Source organism: Marmota monax, unplaced genomic scaffold (genome assembly GCF_021218885.2).
Source record: "Marmota monax isolate L192 unplaced genomic scaffold, Marmota_monax_Labrador192_F-V1.1 WCK01_AAM20220418_F8-fsc00001, whole genome shotgun sequence".
Lineage (NCBI taxonomy): Eukaryota > Metazoa > Chordata > Mammalia > Rodentia > Sciuridae > Marmota > Marmota monax.
The window spans coordinates 881,384-906,429 of NW_026693777.1; the positions used below are offsets into that span (position 1 = coordinate 881,384).

At 35.4% G+C, this 25,046-nt stretch overlaps 1 protein-coding gene across 6 annotated transcripts in view; it reads right to left on the minus strand.

Annotated features, from left to right (window-relative positions):
- The window catches only part of Ralgapa1 (Ral GTPase activating protein catalytic subunit alpha 1), a 245,655-nt gene that overhangs the window by 36,885 nt on the left and 183,724 nt on the right, over positions 1-25,046 (minus strand). For all 6 annotated transcript variants that reach the window (XM_058584465.1, XM_046460944.2, XM_058584469.1 and 3 more), the window contains one exon: positions 14,487-14,642. In XM_058584465.1, coding sequence (XP_058440448.1) covers positions 14,487-14,642 — 156 coding nt within the window. The remainder of the gene's footprint in view (positions 1-14,486; positions 14,643-25,046) is intronic.

Consider the following 25,046-nt stretch of genomic DNA (forward strand, 5'->3'; position numbering starts at 1 on the left):
ATGTGGACTTTGTGACATTTTTTTAAAAGAAAAAAAAAAGGATTACACAGCTCAGAAAAGCCATGGCTCTATAATTTCATTTTTTAATCAAAATACTTTAAAAATATCCTTCCTATACAGCCATCCCCATGTGTCAGCTTCCCTAATAGGTTTATGTTAACTGAATACAAAAGAAATGTGAAATAAATTTAACCAGGAGGGATGATCCAATCTAATTTTGATACATTAATGTCATATGCTGTACATGTTACAATAGCAGCCAGATCTAATACTAAGCTCCAGGCTGTACTGAGATTTCTAAATGGCAGATTGTTCTAAGTGATATCAAGTATAATTGAAGTAATAAACGATAGTAAAAGCTGAGCACACTGTCAGGAAGAATTTAAGTATTTACTTTTTAAAATTAAATGAGTTAGGTTAGGAAAGACAAGACAACTGAAATAATGCAGGTCTCAATTTACAGAAAATTCCTTTTATTTATCTGCTACATTAACCTTTGAACTCTTGCCAAAACTACCTATAATTTCTAGTGCCCACTTATCTAAAGAACCAAGAGAAAGGGGCAACTGTACTTTTATATTATAGCTATAGTTTGTCTTCAAATATCTTCCACATAATATTAAGTCTGTTATAGAAGAAGTTCAATGGAAAAGAACACATAATTTTGCCAAGATGTTTTAATAAAGATTTTTGGCATAGAACCACGTGCATAACAAAGTCATTCAAAACATGTTCAAACATTTTAAGGGAAAAGGTTCATAAAAATCCTTATTGTTTACATTCAAATGCTAAAAAAAGCAATTATTTTGGGCTGTCATGAGGAAAACATAAAAAATGTTTTCACTTTTTTATGTCTTTAAAATATGTTGTACAACAATTAAACAAACTAAGGAATTGCCAATCACTACTAAGTATCTTGGGAATTTTTGAAAGACTACTAAATGAATGGATTTTTAGTGATTAAAAGTTAACAGAAGGCTGGGGTTGTGGCACAGTGGTAGAACACTTGCCTAGCATGTGTGGGTTTGATCCTCAGCACCACATAAAAATAAATGAATAAATAAAGGTTAAAAATGCGTTAAAATATATTTTTTAAAAAGTTAACAGAAACTTCAGATATATGTGCATTTGACATACTTTGCATATGATTCTACATTTATTTCTTATCTCTTATGGACCTAAAAGACTGTGTTCCCTATGTATAGTCAGCAGGTACATTCTCAAAATTCTGAAAGAAGTTCCTATCTACATGTTTTGGACTCAGATGCCAATTCATTTCTGAAATACAGTACAAAAATTCCATATATTGGAAAGGTCTGTTAACAAGACTGGCAAACAAATTACTCTTCCAGATTGACTTCTACTGCCATTGAAGCTGTTTTGGAATTCATGGTTGCTATGGTTTAGATAGGGAGTGTCCCCCAAAAGCTCATGTGTAAGACAATGCAAGAAGTTTATAGAGGTGAAATGATTGGGTTATCAGAGCCTAAACCTAATAAGTGCATTAATCCACTGTCAGGGATTAACTGGTTGGTAACTCTAGGCAAGGTAGAATGTGACTGGAAGAAGTGGGTCCCTGTGGCTGTGCCTTTAGGGTATATATTTGGTCCTTGTTGAGCAGAGCACTCTCTCTCTCTCTCTGCTTCTTGGTGCAATGTCCTGAGCCACTTTCCTCCACCACTCTTCTGCTATGTTCTGCCTCACCCTGAGCCCCCAAGGAATGGAGAGCTGGCCTTCTATGACTAAGACCTCTGAAACCAGGAGCCCTCAAATAAACTTTTCCTCCTCTAATTGTTCTTGTCAGGTCCTTTAGTTACAGAAATGAAAAAGCTGATTCAAACAATGGTATATAACATAGCCTACAGATTATCATTATTAATTTATGATGATAAAGTAGCAAAATAAAGTTCAACATGTATAAAATTAAAGTCCTGGACACATTATGGAATGTTAACACTGGAAGAGATCTTAAAGGTATCATTTCCCACACAATGTAGGAATTCACTGCAATACCTCTGAGAAGTACATACCTTGCCTCTGCTCGAATATTTATACCAAAGTCAAATCCACACTCCTGAAGCTAGTTCTTCTGAATGAGCCTTACAAAACAAATCCAATTTGTATTTTATATATTATCTTTTAAGATATTTGAAGATTAATATCTCACTTTCCTTTTCCAGGTTATTAAGTGCCCTTAATTCCTCTTCTTATAATTTATAAAATATTTACCATTGTGTGTATTGCCTCAATTTATTGATGTTTCTATTAAACTGTATCATCTGTAACAGAATATAATATCTAATATAGCAAACCAATATTGGAACTGTTTGTTGTTCTGGTCACTAAATTATTAATTTTTTTATATCTTAATAACATTGCTTAAATCAAATTCTAGTCAAGTCAAATCCATAAATCTTTTTTTCTTACAAAGTTTTTTTAAGCAAGTATAAATGAATGCCAAAACTAGGAAGGATTTCATATTTATCCTTTATTAAATTTTATCTTGCCAAATTCAGATTTATTTTTAAGCAAGGTCTATTGTTAGCCAATTTTGCTATTCAGTGTGTGTTGACTCTCTCTTTTCCATATTTAGGTTATGTTTAAATTCAAATCTTATGTCTTCATTTGGGTTTTGAAGAAAAATGTCAAATGGTACAGGTTTGGCTAAAAGTCTTAACAGTGAATCATTACAGATTTTCTTCCTGGTTAAAAAAAATTCCTACATTTATTAAGGGTATTTATCATGTGGTTACTATTTGTTAAGTGTTCACCGTTCTGTGTGTGATTTGTGATAATTCATTTAATTTCACTACAATGTCTACAGGTAAGTATAATTAGTATCATATCTATTTTTATAGGTGGGGAATTAAAACTTAAAAGATGATGGAGCTTGCCTAAGGTTAAACTACTAGAAAGTGGGAGAATCTGGATTTGAACCCAGGAAGGCTAGTCCCAGAACCCATACTTTAACTACATCCCTATATTGCCACTTGCTAAATAATTTATGTTCTGAACATAATTATACTGTCAGTCATGAACATACTTATCTAACTACTATTAAGACCACATTTCTTCAACTTGTCCACAACAAAGAACTTAGTTAAATGCTTTATACAGACTATGGTTGTTCCTGATCTAGTAATCCTATTAAAACAAATTAAGTTATTTTGATGTGATTTGTTATGGTGAACTTATGGTGGCTCCTAGTGATCACTATTTCATTAACTAAGTGCTCACGAACCATCTGTTTAATAATCCTATTTTGCTAGGTACTGACATAGAGCTCATGAATGTTGTCATTTCTGCACTCTGTGGTCTGGTCTGTATCCTTTTGTGAAAATCAGATGCTTGCCATTGCTACAGATTCAGTGTTTATATCATCTTAAACAAACTGGGGTTGAAGTTCTAACCCCAATGTGATAGTATTAGAAGGCAGGTACTTTGAGAGGTGATTAGATCATGAGGGCTCTTTTACAAATAACTAATCCCTTTATAAAAGAGGCATAGAGAACTTGCTTGCTGTTTCTACCATATGAAGTTACAGTAAGACAGATGCTTGTGAACCAGGAAGTGGCCTTTTACCAGACACTGAATCTGCCAGCCTTGATATTGCCAGCCTCCATACAAGTGAGAAATAAATTTCTGTGGTTTATAAGCAATTTAGTCTACGGTACTTTTGCTGTTGCTGCCCTAATGAACAAAGACATCCATCTTAAGGCAGTACTCTAGTTCTCCATGATTATCAACAGGGACTCTGGAGTTATTCCTAAATTTCCTCAGTGCCATATCATTCAACTGGGGCTGTAGACTAGAATTCATGTAAGGTAAATATATTATCTCTCATAAAATCAGTTTACTGAAAAGCTCCTAAAGCCCCCATTTTGTTAAAGGTAACTATCAACTTATTATAATGATTCAGGAGCAATATCCGAGAGTGTTTTTTTGATTCTACTGGCTTCTTTACTAGTCTAACAAGTTCTTCATTTTTAAAAAATGTATTTTGTTTGTACTTTCCACTGTTGTCCTAGAGCAGTTGCTAATCATCCTGTATATCTGGGCTAGTTCATGAGTTCTTAAAAGGTCTTCTCTCTACCCTCCCTCACTCCTTCCAATCGATCACCTTTCATTCATTAGCAAATATTAACTGAGAGTTGACTATGCTGTGCTAGCTTTTTGCAAATGCAATGAGGAAAAAGAGATATGGTCTCTGCTCTTAAAGCTTTAGGGTTCAATGGAGGAAATGGAGCAAAATAATCAAATATTAAAAAATAAATAATTAAAAATACACATAATACTCTACATATACTTTTCTACTATCTATAATGGCACTTGAACAAAAAGCTGAAGAACACATAGAAGCTAATTAGGTTAGGCAGTTACTTCAGAACAATTACTATGTATGTGGAAAATGAAACAGCATTCTCACTGTCCCACCTCTCTATCATTTCAACTACCTTCCAGACACATTTAGCAAAACATAACTATCCTATACCCTCAAGTATTTTAAAGAACATCGTTTCATGTACATTTTCACAGTCACACTTATTTTCGTATATTCATTTGCTATCTGAATCATCCATTTTTAAAAACTAAGAAAAGCTTTTTTTTTTTTTTGAAATCAATAGGCACATCTAGTACTACGCCTTAATAAGGGGTTGGGCATCCAATAAATGTAGCTGGATATTAAAAAGATAGATTTACCTTGGCAATTTTTTTCTATAACTATGTGGTAGAGAGTATAAAAATAGAATTATCTGCAATTATGGCATTTATTTTAATGTGAGGTCTGAATGACAATAAAGGTGTCTATAGGTAGTTCTTTTGATTTGAAATATTTATTAAGCATCAACAGGCCTGATTTTAGGTGCTGGTAATACAGCAGAAAAGAAACAAAATCCTTGTTCTCATGACTTTGATACTGAAGTGGGAAGAGTCAGATAAATATACACACAAAAAAACCACAAATAGGATAATTTTACATGATGGTAACTGTTAGAAATAAAATAATATAAGGTAATGTGGCAGTGTGTCTCAATAGAATGGGGCTTCTTAAGCCAGAATGGTCTGGGAAGGTCTTTCTAAGAAACTGTCATGTAAGTTTGACAGAAGAACAGCAAGAATGGAGGAAATTTGCAGGAAAAAATATTTCAAACAGAACAGTTGAGTATATATAGCCTCTGATACATAAAGGAGTTTGATATGTTGGAAGGCTAAATGAAAGTCAGTGAGGCCAGATTGAATAAGAAGGTGACAGGAAAGGAGATCACAGAGTTAGACAAGTGGTCAAATCATGAAGAACAACAAAGGACATAGTAAGAAATTATAATTTTATTCTACATGAAATGAGAAGCAACTGCTATCCTATTCAAATTATGCCATTCACACTGGGGAGACAAATTTGCACTGAATCACTGTATTTTTCTATCATTTATCTTTGTCAAGAGGAGGACATTTGTAGAAATTAGGGTTATGTTTAGGGTCTTATATTAAAATGGAATTATGTAAGGTTAATTGCTACATTGGGACTGAAACTATGAGTACAATTTCATAGCTATTATTAATTATACTATTAAACTCACTTAGACTAAAATAATTAAAAAATTTTACTAGTTCTTAAACTTGCTTTTTAAAAATTCACTCTCCAGAATTATGTTTAACACACAATTCTTTGGAAAGTATCTTATATTTTGCTTTTACATAAAATTTAAAAACAGATTTAAAATTAAAATTTAAACCAATCAGGTCTCCAGGGCTCAATTATTTATGCAACTATTGTGACCAAATTTCAAGACAGAAAATAAAATGTTGTCCATTACACTAATAGTATTTCAGAGGGAACTGACTTAAATAAAGTGCTTCTTTCCCCTCTTTTGGGGGGTCCAGGAAATGAAAGCTAGACTAAAGTGTCCAACTAAGTATGCTACAATTATCTCAACTTGATCTTCATCAAACTTCTAAAAGGATGATTCAGCTACCTTGGAAGCAGAGTATCAGCAAGTGGCTAGAACAAGGAGATAGAGGAAATGAGAGAGGCTCCTGTGAACACTTTATACCAATGCTTGCAGCACTTCTGATTTTTAGGGGTGAATAACACTCAGTTAAGTGGAAATTATTTTTAACCATTTTCCATCAATCTTCCTCAGGTAGAGATAATTTATAGGACAGATGGCTTGGACTGGGGTTATATCAGGATTGTTGATATGGTGGTATATTTCTAAGAGAGACTACTAGAATGAATGGTTAATTTGTTCAAAAGTATAGTATACGTTATAAACATTCTGCTGCTACTGGCTTGAGCCTTGAAACACCTTTTCTTCACAAAAAATAAAAATGCTACACTTAAATAGGTCTAAGGAAATTTATTTCTCATTCTGAGAAAATAAAATGCTAAAAAATTTTACAAAACACCGCATAATATTTTAAATAAAAAGTCTGAACTAAAAGTGGTTTCTACAAAATGGATATAAATGATTTTCTCCTACCCAAGTTTCAAACAAAGAACCAGAGTCATAAATAATTCTAGGTTGCCAGAGGCATGGCAATTTCTTTATACTGACTGTCAACTATCTAATTTAATTAGGAGGTATTAAACTCCATGCTGAGGTCAACAAGCCTTACTTCCTCCAATATTACACTTCAACCAGTGCTCATTAATGTGTCTACTGAATGGATTAACACACCTGAAGATGTATGGACAAAGGACAGGGGGGACAACCTAATGATACTCAATTGTTCATTTATAATAGGACACATGTTCTAGGCCCCAACTTATTACCACTAATGTAGAATTTATTAAATTCAGGAGAAAAAATACCAATACAGAAAGTGATTTTTTATTAAGAAGAACTGGTATAAGATAACTGGATTCTATGATTAAGTTTTACTGTTTAACCTATTAAAAAGGAAGTGATAGTATAAGAGAACTAAAATACAAGCCTATTATGGAGAAAAATCTTACTAGAACTCTGAGGAGCAGATTAAAAGCAGGAATCACAGAGAAATGAAAAAATCAGTATACACAGAAAGTACAATTCTCTATTGGACAAACCTTTTAAATTGCTTTATTTAAGCAAAAAAGCTTATCCAGTCTGGGTAATTTTCTTCAATAACAGGTATAATTATTATTTTAACAGCTAAAATATATACATGCTTGCATTATAAAAAGTTAGAATGCTTCTGGCCTCTTAAATGCAGGAAATATTATGTCATGTTATAATCTGAGTTGTTCTCTTTACTAAATAATTGGGAAAATATGAACTTTTTCATCTGATATATATATATATATATATACACACACATATGTGTATATATATATGTATATATATAATATATATGTACACACACATATTTTTTTAATATTTATTTTTTAGTTTTTTAGGTGGACACAATATCTTTATTTTATTTTTTATGTGGTGCTGAGGATCAAACCCAGGACCTCACGCATGCCAGGTGAGCACACTACCACTTGAGCCACATCCCGAGCCCCCCCCCCCGCCCACACACATATATTTAAATATTTTTTAGTTGTAAATGGACACAATGCCTTTATTTTATTTATTGTCATGTGGTGCTCAGGATCGAATCCAGTGCCTCACATGAGCTAGGCAAGCCCTCTACCACTGAGCCAAAACTCCACCCTTTCATCTGGTATATTATTAAATAATTTTAAATTTAAAATTAAAACTTTTTCTGGGGTACAATGTCAGCAAAATGGCAAGCCAGGAAGCTCCAAGCTCTTGTTCCTTTACAGAAACATCAGAGAAATATGATTTCATTTGTAGAAAAACCTGAGTCCACAAAAATTTATTAGACCTAATACATAAATTCAGCAAAGATGTAAGATACAAATCAACACATAAAAATCAGTTGGATTTGTATATGCTAATGGTAACAACCTGCAAAAGAAATTATGAAAACTCTATTTTCATAGTATGAAGAAGCATAGAATTCTTAGGGATAAATTTAACCAAGTAGACAAAAGACTTACACTGAAAAATGTAAAGCATTGCAGAAAGAATTTAATGTGACATAAATAAAAGGCATTTATTCCATGTGTTCATGGATTGGAAGACTTAATACTACCTAAAGTGATACCACAGATTCAATGTAATCCCCATCAAAATCTCAACAGTGTTTTGAAAGGGAGAAACTCATCCTAAAATTTTTATATAGAATCTCAAGAGACCTTGAAGGCCAACACAGTCTTGAAAATAGAATAAAATTGAAGGTCTCATATTTTCTGATTTCAAAATGAACTACAATGCTACAGGAATTGAAACAGTATGGGGACTGGCATAAGGACGGATATTTAGACCAACAGATTTGATTACAAGAGCTTTTCAACAAATGGTGATAAGAAAACTGGGTATCCATATGCAAAAAAATAAAGCTGGATTTATATGTCACACCATCTACAAAAATTAGTTCAAAATGAGTCCAAGAACTAAATGTTAAAAGCTAAAACTATAAAACTCTTAGAAGAAAACTGAGGGAAAAATCTTCATGAGACTGAATCCAAATTCATTTGGTGAAACCCAAAGCAGAGGCAACAAAAGAAAAATTAAATTCCATCAAAATTAAAACTTTTGTGCATCAAAGATACTACCAACTAAGTGAAAAGACAACCCACAAAATGTGAGGAAATATTGGTAAATCATATAACTGACAAGGGATTAATAACTAGAATAAAGAACTCCTTCAATGCAACAACAACAAAATACAAATAACCTATTAAACATGCGTACAGGACTAGACATTTCACCAAGGAAGGTATACAAATGGCCATAAGCAAATGAAAAGATGTTAAACATCATTAGTTATTGGGAAAATGCAAATCAAAACCACAATGAAATAACCAGAGCAATTTTTTTAAAAAGTGGAAAATAAGAAGTGTTGGCAAAAATGTGAAAAAACTGGAACCCTTGTGTATGGCTGAATTGTTAGCAGGGATATAAAATGGTGTAGCTGCTATGAACTACAGTTTCACAGTTATTCAGAAAGGTAAACATATATTTATATATGACTGAGCAATTCTATTCCTAGATGTATAGCCAAAAGAATTGAAAATAAGGATTCAAACAAATAATTGTATGCTAATGTTCATTGCAATATTACTCACAAGAGCTAAAAGGTGGAACCAACTCAGGTCCATCAACAAATAGATAAACAAAAGTATGGTAGGTGCATACAATGAATTATTGTTTTGCCATTTCAGGAATGAAATTCTTACACATGTTATAACATGGATAAAACCTTGAAAACAGCATGGTATTAGGTTTATAATCTAGTATACAATTAATTGGTAAGGATGTGGACAAAAGATTACCTTGGTAAATAGCTGGTGAGAATGTAAACTAGTATAACCATTATGGAAAACAGTATAAAAGTTCCTCTAAAAACTAAAAATAGTAAACCATATAAACCAATAATACCACTATTGGGAAAATTAAAAAAATATTTTGAACCAAATTAAAATGACAGAGTTATGAAAAAGGGCTGTGATGGTGATTGCAAAGCACTATGAGTTTACTTGGAGCCAATAAACTAGTTTAAAATGTTTTTAAAAATTGGTTTAAAATGAGTTGGTGCAGTGGCATACACTTATAATCCTAGTGACTCAGGAGGCTAAGGCAGGAGGATTTCAAATTTGAGGCCAGATTTGCAAACTCAGCAAGACTCTGTGTTAAAATTAAAAGAAATAAAATAAAAAGGACTGAGATGTAGTTCAGTGGGTAAAGTGACTGGCTTAAATCCCCAGTTTTACAAAGGAATGAATGAACAAAAAAACAGACAAACAAAAAGTTTAGAATAAACTGGGCATGGTGTTTGCACATCTGTAGTCTAATTACTTGGGAGGCTGAGGAAGGCTGATTCAAAGGAAGTGAAATCATTATGTCAAAGAGATATATGCATCCCTGTTTACTGAACCATTATTCACAATAACCAAGATATAGAATCAATCTAAGTGTCTATGTATAGATGAATGAATAAAGAAAATGTGGTATATATACACAGTGGAATACTATTCAGCTTAAAAATGAAGGAAATCCTGTTATTTGTGACAACATGAATAAACCTGAGGGACATTAAGTTAGGCACAGAAAGACAAATTCAATGTGATCTTACTTATTTTTGAAATCTAAAAAAGTCAAAGAACTAGCCAAGAGCAATCAGACAAGAAAAAGAAATCAAAGGAACCCAAACTGAAAAGGAAAAAGTAAAATTATCTTTATTTGCAGATGGCATAATTATATATGTAGAAAATCCCAAAGATTCCACAAAAAAGTTAGAAATAAAAAATGAATTCAGTAAACTTGCAGGATACAAAATCAAGAAACAAAATCAGCAGCATTTTATATGTAACAATGACCTAAGAAATCAAGAATCCCATTTATGAAAGACAAAAAACAACCCCCCCCAAACCCACAAATACTTAGAAATAAATTTAACCAAAGAGGTAAACGATGTGAAAATTGAGAACCATAAAACATTGATGAAAGAAATTGAAGACACAAATAAATAGAAAGATATCCTGTGTTCATGGACTGAAAGACTATTGTTAAATTGTCAATTCTACCCAAAGCAATATACAGATTTAACACTATCCCTAACCAAATTCCAATGGTATTCTTCACAGAAATAGGAAATCAATCCTTAAATTTGTATGGAATCACAAGAAACCCCAAATAACCAAAGCAGTAATGGGAAAGAAAAAGAAAGTTGGAGGTATTGTACTCTGTGATTTAAAATTATATTAATAGCACACCGTCGCCAGAGATCCTGACAGAGGCCCACCCTGTGCCCACACAGGGAGCTACCCGGCTCTGGGGTTCCTTATTCACCAAAGCGTGGCTCCACAGCTCAACATCAGGATACAAATAGGCTTGAGGCTGCCACTGCCACGAAACTGGGATATCGCCACTTCTATCAAGGGACAACAATAAGGACCTGGTAAGAAGTCACCAAGGTTCCTGTGGGCGTGGCAGCACCAGAGGTTTCTCTATACTAGGGGTACTAACAGTCATCCTGTTGTAACAGGGAGTCTTGCATGGGGTTGCCTTTCTCTTGTTTCTCCTACTAACAGCCAACTTCTTATGATTACCCTCTCACTAGTCATATAATCGAATACTTCCTTATCCTTATATCCTACCTCATAAATATCTCAGCCAACTCCCCAGTCCTCCCTTCTACCATTAGAAACTGTAAACCATTATGTAAACCTATTGACTATATGGTAGAAGATAACTCATTATTTCTGATTATAGTAACAAAATGGTAAATGTAAAAATAGAAGCTAACTGATATATGGCTGCACATTGGGTATATTGAGTGCTATAAAATTATATTAATAACCTACAGTAATTCTGATGACACATTGAAAACCCAAACTTGAAATCCGCTTTTCCCATATGCTCATTCAAAAAAGGATGATAATGGCTTCTGACACCAGTTGTGTAAGGGAACCAAGAAAGCAATTTTACAAAAGCAGACACCTGTTGGGTGTCATCTAATCCAGTTCTACCTGGGGATAACATCAGATCCCACAGAGTTCAGTCTCCAAAAGTGCCACCTCCTCTTCAGATGCCAATCACAAGTCCCAGGGTATTCTACCTGTGCTTCTGACTGGCTAGAAACTGGGGTTCCCAAACCTCCCTCCTTGGTTTGATAAATTTGCTTGATTAGCTCATAGAACTCAGAGAAACATGTTTGCTGGTTTACTACACGGAAAATTACAAAGGAGTGCAGAGTTTCCATGGCATCTCTGGGCATGCCACCCTCCAGGAAGCTCCCATGTGTTCAGCTATCTAGAAACTCTTCAAACCCTGTCCTGTTGGATATTTATGGAAATTTCATTGCACAGGCATGATTGAAGCATTGTACAAATGTGACTGGACAAAGAGTCTGAACTAATACTAATGGACTAAGTGGGAAAATCCAGCAAGGCCTGTCTGTCTGGATTCTTCTTGGCTTCTTTTGCATCGTTCCTTCCTTGTGGGTACATGGCAAAATTCCTTCTGAAATGGAGGTCTTATGATCTACTCTTAGACAAAGTATGTTAAATGCTGGGAGCCATTAGCCAAGTAGGTATGACAATTTCCTTGCCAGCGTACCCCATGTTGCAGTGACATTGAATGTACGTGACCTTGCTCAAGGACCAAGGCAGATTAGGGTGTTCCCGGTTTTAAGATAATCGTGTTTAGGGCGTTCCCAGTTTAGGTTCCAGGTTTAAGGTTTAAGATTATTCCTGCTGGGAATAGGGCGTATCCTGCTGCCTGAGTTCCCCTTGAGTTCTCACGGGATTTAGACAGTATATTTTGGAGATAGAAGCCCAGTGGAGGTGGATTTGGGCAGAGAACGTGGATTTGGGCAGAGAACGCGAATTTGGGAGAGAAGGTGGATTTGGGCAGAGAACGCGGATTTGGGAGAGAACGTGGATTTCCCCAGAACGTGATTGTAGACGGCTGGTGTGAGTTCGGGAAAAAAGAGTTGCTGTTTGAATCTACAAGCTGTGTGGTGGCTCGTGATTGTGTGCCCAGCCAGACTGCGGCATTTGTGCCCAGCCAGACTGCGGCAGTTAAAACATTTCCTTATGGCAGACTCCTAGACAGAAAAGCCAGGGAAGATAGTTCCTTTGACCTTCCTAGGTAAACAGAAATTCTAGTGTCCACAGCCTGCCTTGGGGAGAAAAAGCAAGGTGAAAGGACGTCAGAAGGTAGGTAGGGGTATGTGTGGGGTGAGGTGGGGGTTGATTTACCTTTCTGAGACCTGCTTCTGAGGTCTAAAGTAGTTCAACATTATAAAAGACATACTTGTTGTTTTAACCATTTAGGAAATAATGAAGTGCTATGGGAGCTAGCCAAAAATATTAAATAATATCACAATAACCAAAATAGGATGGTACTGACATAAAAACAGAAACACAGGCCAATGGAACAGAATAGAGTCCAGAAATAACTACAAACATTTATGGTCAATTACTTTCGACAAGGGTGCCAAGAATACATAGGTGAAAGGAGAATCTTCCAAAAAATGGTGCTGGAAAAACTAGATTTCCACATGCAAAAGAATGAAATCAGATCTTTATTTTATTCCATACACTAAAAATCAGCTCAAAACAGACAAAAAACCCCCTTAAGTGTAAGACCTGAAACCAACTAGAAGAAATCATAGGACAGTGATTTTCTGGATATCACACTAAAAGTTTAGGCTACAAAAGCAAAAATAAATAAATGGGACTACATCAAACTATAAGGCTTCTGCATAGTAAAAGAAACAATTGACAAACTAAAAAGGCAATGTATAGACTAGGAAAAAAACTTTGCAAACCACATATCTGATAAGGGATTAATATCCAAAACTTATAAAGAACTCTTAAAACTCAATAATGCTAAAATAAATAACTCCCTTAAAAAATGGACAAAGGACCCAAACATATATTTTTCTGGAGAATAGCCTGTGGGTACATGAAAAGGTGGTCAACATCACTAATTATCAGGAAACACAAAACCACTACCAGATTTGTTAAAATGGCTACTATAAAAAAGAGATGATAAATGTTGGTGAGAAAACAGAGGAAAGGGAACCCTTGCACACTGTTGGGGGGAATACAGATTGGTACAGCCATTGTGGGAAAAAGCATGGAGGTTCCTAAATAAGTTAGAAACTACCACATGACTCAGTAATCCCTCTTCTGGGATAAAAATAACTACCTCATTAAGATATCTGCACTCCAAAGATTTGGAAGTCACCTAAGCATCTATATTCATGAATGAATAAAGAAAATGTATGTTTTTGTATGTATGTATATATAATGGAAATTATTCAGTCTTACAATAAAAGAAGATTCTGCATTTTGCTGCAATATGGAAGGATCTTGAGGACATTATGCTAAGTGAAATAAGCAAAAGAAAAACACTGCATGTTATCATTTAAATGTGGAATATATATGTGTGTGTGGTGTGTGTGTGTGTGTACTAAGAAGAATACCATGTCTAAAGCAACTGAGGGGAGAAAATGGAAAGATATAGGTTAAAACACAAAACAGTGGATATGCAGGATAAACAAGTCTAGAGAGCTAATTAACAGGAGGACTGTAGTTTAATAAAACTGTATGGTATTTGATGGTATTTGAGATTTTAGTTTAACAATAGATTTTTAGCTGCATTTTTCTATCATATAGAAGTAACTAAGTGAAATGATGAATGTTAATTTGCTTCTCTCGTATCTCACAACATGTAAATTTCAAATATACTTAATAAAAATTTTAAAAAGAGAATTGTATTTTTTAATCACAAAATCCTTAAAGAACCATTGTTCTTTGAGGAAATTACACTTTACTCTAAAATAATCCTGTTTTTGAAGACCACACTGGGTATAGAGATACTGCACTGAGAAATAGTGCTTGATCACTTGGATTAGTTACATATTTTATATTTTTTCTTTATTATTAGATTCTAACTCTAACATACTTTTTTCTCAGCACTTACTTTTTTGGTCAAAGAGTCATCAGAATCAGAAGGCATTCTTGTTGATACATGAAATATTACTTCGACCGTAGAGGTAGCAAAATATGGAGTGGTCAGTCCAGTGCTTTTGTTTTTTTGTAGTCCACCCATAAAACCACAATGATTCGTAAGATTTACCTAGAAGCAATGAGACACATAAAATGAGTCAACTAAATACAATTCAAAAATACCATTGAAAATGATTCATTCACTTTACACAAACAATGGGAACAAAGTCTTTTACATGTTATCAATAAATACTAAATCTAGAACTGTAGTTGGTCCTCTGTATCTGCGTCTTCCATTTATACAGATTTAACCGACTATGCACTGAAAATATTCAGAAAAAACTGTGTCTGTACTGAACAGGTACAAACAGCTTGTCATTATTCCCTAAACAATACAGTATAACAACTATTTATGTAACATTTATATTCTATTAGGTATTATAATTATCTAGAGATTTTTTAAAGTATACAAGAGGATGTGCATTATGCAAACACTATGCTATTTTATATAAGGGTCTTGAGCATTCACAGATTTTGGTATCCAAAAGGGGTCCTGAAACCAATCTGCCAAGGATACTGAGGTACCACTGTATGAGGAAGAGCTAATCTGTTCAAGACTAGCCTATATTTTTTTCTTAAGTATGAGGATTCCTAATGAGTAGGAGTTAATTAGGAAAGAAATTAACTGCTGTGCACTATGCATCTTTTGTTAGGGAACTAGGTGTTAATAGTAAATTTAAAGACTGAGGGTGAAAAACAAGTTCAGAGAGTAAAAATCAAATCTGGAAATGATTTGGGGAAGAGTTAAAACAGTAATGTCAATTTGATAGAATGATTAATTAGGAGTGTCATATTTACTCATAAAACTGGCTTCCCAGTTTTTAAAAACCAATCATAGTCCAGATCAAAAATTCAACAATGCAGAACTATACTTCACTTACATTAAAAAAAAAACTACAAGGGGGACTTTAAAAAATTTTATCTCCTGACTATACACATTAATATCAGGGTCATTGCATTGGATTGTTTTTTTTTTTCCTTTTTTTTTATTGGTTGATCAAAACATTACAAAGCTCTTGACATATCATATTTCATACATTTGATTCAAGTGGGTTTTGAACTCCCAATTTTACCCCAAATACAGATTGCAGAATCACGTCGGTTACACATCCACATTTTTACATAATGCCCTATTAGTAACTGTTGTATTCTGCTACCTTTCCTATCCTCTACTATCTCCCCTCCCCTCCCCTCCCATCTTCTCTCTCTACCCCATCTACTGTAATTCATTTCTCTCCTTGTATATTTTCCCATTCCCCTCACAACCTCTTATATGTAATTTTGTATAACCATGCGGGTCTCCCTCCATTACCATGCAATTTCCCTTTTCTCTCCCTTTCCCTACCACCTCATGTCTCTGTTTAATGTTAATCTTTTCCTCCTGCTCTTCCTCCCTGCTCTGTTTTTAGTTGCTCTCCTTATATCAAAGAAGACATTTGGCATTTGTTTTTTAGGGATTGGCTAGCTTCACTAAGCATAATCTGCTCTAGTGCCATCCATTTCCCTGCAAATTCCATGATTTTGTCATTTTTTAGTGCTGTATAATACTCCATTGTGTATAAATGCCACATCTTTTTTATCCATTCATCTATTGAAGGGCATCTGGGTTGGTTCCACAGTCTAGCAATTGTGAATTGTGCTGCTATGAACATCGATGTAGCAGTATCCCTGTAGTACGCTCTTTTAAGGTCTTCAGGGAATAGCCCGAGAAGGGCAATAGCTGAGTCCAATGGTGGTTCCATTCCCAGCTTTCCCAGGAATCTCCATACTGCTTTCCAAATTGGCCGCACCAGTTTGCAGTCCCACCAGCAATGTACAAGAGTACCCTTTTCCCCACATCCTCTCTAGCACTTGTTGTTGTTTGACTTCATAATGGCTGCCAATCTTACTGGAGTGAGATGGTATCTTAGGGTGGTTTTGATTTGCATTTCTCTGACTGCTAGAGATGGTGAACATTTTTTCATGTACTTGTTGATTGATTGTATGTCCTCCTCTGAGAAGTGTCTGTTCAGGTCTTTGGCCCATTTGTTGATTGGGTTATTTGTTTTCTTATTGTTTAATTTTTTGAGTTCTTTGTATACTCTGGATATTAGGGCTCTATCTGAAGTGTGAGGAGTAAAAATTTGTTCCCATGATGTAGGCTCCCTATTTACCTCTCTTATTGTTTCTCTTGCTGAGAAAAAACTTTTCAGTTTAAGTAAGTCCCATTTGTTGATTTTTGTTATTAACTTTTGTGCTATGGGTGTCCTATTAAGGAATTTGGAGCCCGACCCCACAATATGTAGATCGGAGCCAACTTTTTCTTCTATCAGACGCAGAGTCTCTGATTTGATATCTAGCTCCTTGATCCACTTTGAGTTAACTTTTGTGCATGGTGAGAGGAGGGGATTCAGTTTCATTTTGTTGCATATGGATTTCCAGTTTTCCCAACACCATTTGTTGAAGATGCTATCCTTCCTCCATTGCATGCTTTTAGCTCCTTTATCAAATATAAGATAGTTGTAGCTTTGTGGATTAGTCTCTGTGTCCTCTATTCTGTATCATTGGTCCACCCGCCTGTTTTGGTACCAGTACCATGCTGTTTTTGTTACTATTGCTCTGTAATATAGTTTTAAATCCGGTATCGCTATACCACCTGATTCACACTTCCTGCTTAGAATTGCTTTTGCTATTCTGGGTCTTTTATTTTTCCATATGAATTTCATGATTGCTTTATCTATTTCTACAAGAAATGCCATTGGGATTTTGATTGGCATTGCATTAAACCTATAGAGAACTTTTGGTAATATCGCCATTTTGATGATGTTAGTTCTGCCTATCCATGAACAGGGTATATTTTTCCATCTTCTAAGATCTTCTTCTACTTCTCTTTTTAGGGTTATGTAGTTTTCATTGTATAAATCCTTCACCTCTTTTGTTAGGTTGATTCCCAAGTATTTTATTTTTTTTGAGGATATTGTGAATGGAGTGTTTTTCCTCATTTCCGTTTCAGAAGTTTTGTCGCTGATATACAGGAATGCCTTTGATTTATGCGTGTTGATTTTATATCCTGCCACTTTGCTGAATTCATTTATTAGTTCTAGTAGTTTTTTTGTAGACCCTTTTGGGTCTTATAGGTATAGAATCATGTCATCCGCAAATAGTGATATTTTAAGTTCTTCCTTTCCTATTTTTATGCCTTTAATTTCTTTCGTCTGTCTAATTGCTCTGGCCAGTGTTTTGAGAACTATATTGAATAGAAGTGGTGATAGAGGGCATCCCTGTCTTGTTCCAGATTTTAGGGGGAATGCCTTCAATTTTTCTCCATTGAGAATGATGCTAGCCTGAGGCTTAGGTAAGTTCCTGTTATCCCTAGTTTTTCTAATGTTTTGAACATAAAGGGATGCTGTACTTTGTCGAATGCTTTTTCTGCGTCTATTGAGATGATCATATGGTTCTTATCTTTAAGTCTATTGATGTGGTGAATAACATTTATTGATTTCCGTATATTGAATCATCCTTGCATTCCAGGGATGAATCCTACTTGATCATGGTGCACAATTTTTTTGATGTGCCTTTGTATCCGATTCGCCAGAATTTTATTGAGGATTTTTGCATCTAGGTTCATCAGAGATATTGGTCTGTAGTTTTCTTTCTTTGAGGTGTCTTTGTCTGGTTTCGGAATCAGGGTGATGTTGGCCTCATAGAATGAATTTGGAAGAGCTCCCTCTTTTTCTATTTCCTGAAATAGCTTGAAAAGTATTGGTATTAATTCTTCCTTAAAGGTTTTGTAAAACTCCGCTGTATACCCATCCGGTCCTGGGCTTTTCTTGGTTGGAAGTCTTTTGATTGCTTCTTCTATTTCATCTATTGATATTGGTCTGTTTAAGTTGTGAGTATCCTCCTGACTCAGTCTGGGCAAATCATATGACTTAAGGAATTTATTGATGTCTTCACTATCTTCTATTTTATTGGAATATAGGTTTTCAAAATAATTTCTAATTGTCTTCTGTATTTCTGTAGCGTCTGTTGTGATATTGCCTTTTTCATCCCGTATGTTAGTAATTTGAGTTCTCTCTCTTCTTCTCTTCATTAGCATGGCTAAGGGTCTGTCGATCTTATTTATTTTTTCAAAGAACCAACTTTTAGTTTTGTTAATTTTTTCAATAGTTTCTTTTGTTTCAATTTCGTTGATTTCCGCTCTGATTTTAATTATTTCTTGCCTTCTGCTACATTTGCTGTTGTTTTGCTCTTCCTTTTCTAGGGCTTTGAGATGAAGTGTGAGCTCATTTATTTGTTGGTTTTTCCTTTTTTTGAGGAATGACCTCCAGGCGATGAATTTCCCTCTTAAAACTGCTTTCATTGTATCCCATAGATTCCGATATGTTGTGTCTGTATTTTCATTTATCTCTAAGAATTTTTTGATTTCCTCCTTTATGTCTTCTGTAACCCATTGATCATTCAGTAACATATTGTTCATTTTCCATGTGATGTAGGATTTTTCCTTCCTTCTTTTATCATTGATTTCCAGTTTCATTCCATTATGATCAGATAAAATGCATGGGATTATCTCCACCCCTGTATATTTACTGAGGGTTGCCCTATGGCATAATATATGGTCTATTTTTGAGAAGGATCCATGTGCTGCTGAGAAAAAAGTATATCCACTTGATGATGGTTGATATTTTCTATATATGTCAGTTAAGTCTAGGTTGTTGATTGTGATATTGAGTTCTATAGTTTCTTTATTCAACTTTTGTTTGGAGGATCTGTCCAATGGTGAGAGAGGTGTGTTGAAGTCACCCATAATTATTGTGTTGTGGTCTATTTGATTCTTGAACTTGAGGAGAATTTGTTTTATGAACGTCGCAGCACCATTATTTGGTGCATAAATATTGATAATTGTTATGTCTTGTTGGTGAATGGTTCCTTTTAACAGTATATAATGTCCTTCCTTATCCCTTTTGATTAACTTAGTCTTGAAGTCGATTTTATTTGATATGAGGATGGCCACCCCTGCTTGCTTACGAGGACCGTGTGCGTGGTATATTTTTTCCCACCCTTTCACCTTCAGCCTGTGTATGTCTTTTCCAATCAGATGTGTCTCCTGGAGGCAGCATATTGTTGGATTTGTTTTTTTAATCCATGTTACCAGCCTATGTTGCTTTATTGGAGAGTTTAAGCCATTAACGTTTAGAGTTACTATTGATATATGGTTTGTACTTCCAGCCATGTTTGATTATTTATCTTCTTTTTTTTTTCTTTAATTTAGCTTGTTTCTCCATGGTTAGCTTTCCCCCTGCCCTCTGTTTTTATAGAGGCACTTCCCACTGATGGTTTTGGTTACTGTTTTTCATTTCTTCCTCGTGTAGTGTTTTGCTCAAGATGCTTTGCAATGCTGCTTTTCTGGCTGCAAGTTCTTTTAGCTTTTGTTTATCATGAAAGATTTTTATTTCATTGTCGTACCTGAAGCTTAATTTTGCTGGATACAGAATTCTTGGTTGGCATCCATTGTCTTTCATTGTTTGAAATACGTTGTTCCAGGATCTTCTCGCTTTCAGCGTCTGTGATGAAAAATCCGTTGTTAACCTTATTGGTTTACCCCTGAATGTAATCTGCCTCCTTTCTCTTGTAGCTTTTAATATTTTCTCTTTGTTCTGTATATTGGATATCTTCATAACAATGTGTTTTGGCGTTGGTCTACTGTGATTTTGTGTGCTCGGTGTCCTGTATGCATCTAAAATTTGTATATCCGTTTCCTTTTTTATTTCTGGAAAGTTTTCTGTAATTATTTCATTCAGCAGGCTACTCATTCCCTTGGTTTGAATCTCTGTACCTTCTTCTATCCCGATGACTCGTAGGTTTGGTTTTTTTAGGTTATCCCATATCTCTTGGATGTTTCTCTCGTGATTTTTAACCAGCCTTTCTGAGTTGGCTAGGCTCTTTTCAAGATGATATATTTTGTCTTCATTATCTGACGTTCTGGCTTCTACTTGCTCAACTCTGTTAGTGATACTCTCAATTGAGTTTTTAATTTGGTTTATCGTTTCCTTCATTTCTAGAATTATTGTTTGATTTTTTTTATAATCTCTATCTCCTGATAAAGATGCTTAACTTCTTCTTTTATCTGTTTATGTAATTCATTTTCAAAGTGTTCTTTCACTGTTTGGATTTGCTGTCTCGTATCCTCTTTAAGATTCCATTCCATCTGTCTAAGGTATTCCTTGAGTTCTTTATATGACCATTTTTCTGCTGACTCTAGGTCCTCCTGAATATTTAGGCTGTCCTTCATTGTTTGTACCCCTTTTCTTCCTTGCTTTTTTATGCTGCTCATGTTACTTCTTGTTCTGTTTTGACTGCTGAGTTACTGTTTACTCTTATAAATTTATTTGATGCTTGGGAAGAAAGATATTAGAAGGGAAGGGAAGAAGTCACTAAAGAGAATGAGAGTAGGCAGTTAGAATTCAAGGAAGGGGGAATAAGAAAATTGAAAAGAAATGAAAAGACAAAAGAAACAAAACACACACAAAACAGTTAGAAAATAAAAGAAAATTTTTTTTACAAAAATAATAATGATAATAAAAATAATGAAAATTAAAATTAAAAAAATTATAATAATAATAAAAATAAAAAAATTAGAAACATTAAAAAAAGTTAAAGAACAACAACAACACAAAAATTGAAAATGAAAGAAAAAAAAGAGAAAAAGAAAAAAAATGATAATAATAATAAATGCAGTCATAGAGTTCGATTAATTTCTCTTCCAGTAGGTGGAGCTGTGCCCACTGGGTCAAGCTTCTCCTCTCACTAGGTGGGAACCAATCACTGTGTAGCAGTTCTTCCTCACAGACTGGGCGGGTCTCCAATCCTGAGTGCCTAGGGCCTTCTCTTGTGTTTCCTCAAGCCAGGCCGCGCTCACCTGTGACGCTCACCACAATACTGGCTACACACCATGTCTGCTGCTCCGGGGAGCCCTGTCGCGCTGGTTTCAATGCAGTTATCTCCTCCGCCCGTGACGTCAGTTCTCCGCCAAGGTGGAATCCCATGCAAATGGTGACCGCTCGTTCCCTTTGCCGGGTGACCAATGCAACGGGTGGGTCCTGACTGTCTCTCCCAATCCCCGTTTCAATCCTGTGGCCATTGCCTATGAAGGCTCGGTTGGTTTTTACCTCTGAAAGTTCATAAGGGCCAACTAGTTATTTCAGCGGGATCGTTAGTGCTGAGTCACGAGAAGCAGGCGAACCGGAGCTTGAATGCAGCCGATCCGGGCTCGGTGTGTGTGTTCTGAGGGGCCCAGACTGTACACCCCAGATCCACGTCAGCTCAGCACTGCTTAGTGATCCTGAGCAAACAGCATTTATACAATTTACAGCTCCCTATGCCCGCGCAGTTGAAGAGGTCAGAGACTTGATCTCTCCCCGCCCGCTGCCATGTTAGATCTCCTCAATGATATTCATGTTGCCCTTACAGCTTCCTGGCATAAGCAAGTTCTTGAGATTATACAAACTGCTGCTTCTGTTTCCAGTCCAGATTTCTAGAAATTAAACCCTGCCGCCGTCGCCTCTTCCCCGGGGCCACGCTCAGGGGTGCCGCGCTCGTCCGCGACCGTAGCTGCGCCGCTGCCCGGTGCCCGGCCCCCGGAGCCCAAGCGGCTGCCGCCGCGGCTCTCCAGCCCCCTCCTCTGGAGCACGGGTCCCCTCGCAGGGGGATGCAGAACGACCCCAGAGCATGCTCTGCCCGAGGGTGCAGTGGCGAACAGGCGACCCAGGCGCTCAAGGCTGCGGTCCAGCCTTCGGAGGACAGGGCTCGGCACGCAGCCCAGCTCCAACCTCTACCGGACAATGTAGACATAGCCATCAAGACAGCTAGCAGAGAGCAAATGGCGGCTCCCGCGGAGTGGATTTTCGGCACAGAAACTGCAGCCCAGCCAACAATCCCAATCCACAAACTCTCCCTGTATAAAAAATATTCAAAAAAAAAAAGGCAGGGCACACTCAGCTTTCTTTGCCTAGGGTACTTACAATCCACTGCTGATTACACATTCACCTTCTCTGCCCGGAGCGAAGCGAAAAGCCATTGCATTGGATTGTATTGACTTGTGTGTTACAAAGAAACAAAGAAATTGTGGTCACTGGAGAAAATTAGGGAAATACAACAAAGAAAAAAGAAAGCCTAAATAATGTCTTTTTACTAGAGAAAAGCACTTATGCATATACTTTTTTTCAAAAAATATTTTTTGGTTGTCAATGGGCCTTTATTTTATTTATTTATATGCAGTGCTGAGAAATGAACCCAGTGCCTCACACATGCTAGGCAAGTGCTCTACCACTGAGCCACAACTCCAGCCCTTGTACATATACTTTTACTAGCCCTTATGCATATAGTTTTAAACAATAAAATCTGAATACCTGATACAATGGAGAATTACAAAAATAAATTCCTATATTATGTGAATTAAACATGTCTCATTATTAATTACTAATTGCTGAACATATGAAAGAAAGATTTGTTTTTATGCCATTACTATAAGATCACCTCAATTTCTTACAATTGTTTTTAAAATTTAGTTTTGGCTAGTTAGTATATTATTAAAAACTCGAAAGTATAAAAAGGTATACCAAAATATTTTCTGTATCTCTCATCTATCACTACTCAGTTCCCCTCTTAGAAAACAACTTAAGTATTCTTCCAACAGCATTCTTTGCATATATAATTAAATGTTGTGTAAGGTGGTGTATATGTACACATGAAATATGGAAATACAATGTTCTGTACCTTGCTTTTTGTATTTAAAATATCTTGAAAAATATCCCTTCTACAAAGAGCTTCATCATTTTTTTTTGTTTTGTTTTCATGGCTTCATGGAAGCTCATTATATTGATGTATAATAATATAACTAGTTTCCTACTTTAAGGATATTTAGGTTGTTTCCAATCTTGCTTAAGTCAATGCTTCAGTAAATTACACTGAGCATCTACCATGTCTTATTTGTGAAAATAAATAAATTTGTGTTTCCCTTGTATCCTCTCAAATATAGTAATATATCAAACTTTGATCTTTGCTAATCTGATGGGTGAAAAATGGTAGCTCAGTATAGTTTTTTTTTTTTAAGTGAGAAAGTGATCTATTTTCATGTCAATTATCTGATTATATACAGAAGATAAAAGAAAGTCTCAATTTAGTGTTCCTTTGCTGTAAACACCTTTGTAACATTTTGATGGTCTGTTTTTAAGTTAAATACTTGGAGATAACTGCAGATACTAACACTGATATGATTAAGAGATGAACATTTTCAATACCACAAGGATCCCCCATGTTGCCCTGTTATGTGAGCTGCATCTACTATCCCTTTCACCCCGGCTCTTCCTTAACTCCAGGAAATCACTCATTTGTTTTCCATTTCTATAACTGTCATTTCAATAATGTCTTATAAAAGGAATCATGTTGTGTGTAACCTAAGTGTTGAATATTTTCCCATTACCTTTTTTTTTTTTAAAGAATCTTTATTTTCTTTCTTTTTTTTTTTTTCCTGGCATTAAAGGAAAACACAGGGTAGGACACCTGTAAACAAATCATTGTAGTACCCCAAGTCCATAAAATTTTGTATGGGGACAATAAAAAGCCATTTTCATGAGAATGAGTTAGATGGTTGAGCTAGATACTAGGTGAGTGCTCCACAGAGCCACAACCCCAGCCGTCCCGTTACCTTTCTGTTAATGAATTCAGGTTTGACTCCATTATGGAGGGAGAACATATTCCATGATTTCAATGCTCTTGAATTTGTTCAGGTTTGTTTTATGGCCTAGGAAATTGTCTATCTTGATATGTCCTATGGGCACTTGAAAAGAATGTGAATCATTGTGTTGTTGGGTGAAGGGCTCTAAAATTGTAGAGTAGATCCTGATGGCTGATGGTATTAAATTCTTCCATACACTTGCTGATTTTCCATCAAGTTCTCTCAGTTGCTGAGAGGGGGAATATAATTGTGGATCTGTCTATTCTTCAGCTTCTGCTTCACATCTTTTATAGTTCTGTTGTTTGATGCATATACATTTAGGATTGCTCTGTCTTCTTCGTGGACTGATCCTTGCATAAAGTATAACTGTCATAAATATTTCCTCTCTATATATTTAGAAATACATCAGATTGTGTTATAATTTTTTGCTTCCACCGTCAAACATAATTAGGAAAACTCCAGAGAAGAAGGAAAGTATAATATTTACCCTTAATTTTTCTTTTCATGCTCTCTTCCTTCCTTTACCACACTCCCTTTCTGTTAACAGAACTTGATTCAGTGATTGTTTCAGGGTAAAACTTCATGGTAACAAGTTCTCTTTCATCTGAGAGAGTTTTTTCCCTCAAAGGATATTTTTGCTAGTTATATTCTGAGTTGACATTTTTCTTTCAGGACTTGAAAAAATACTATGTCACTTCCTAGTGTTCTGATTCTGATGAGAAATTTGCTATATCATTCTAGTTGTTTTTGTTTACCCCC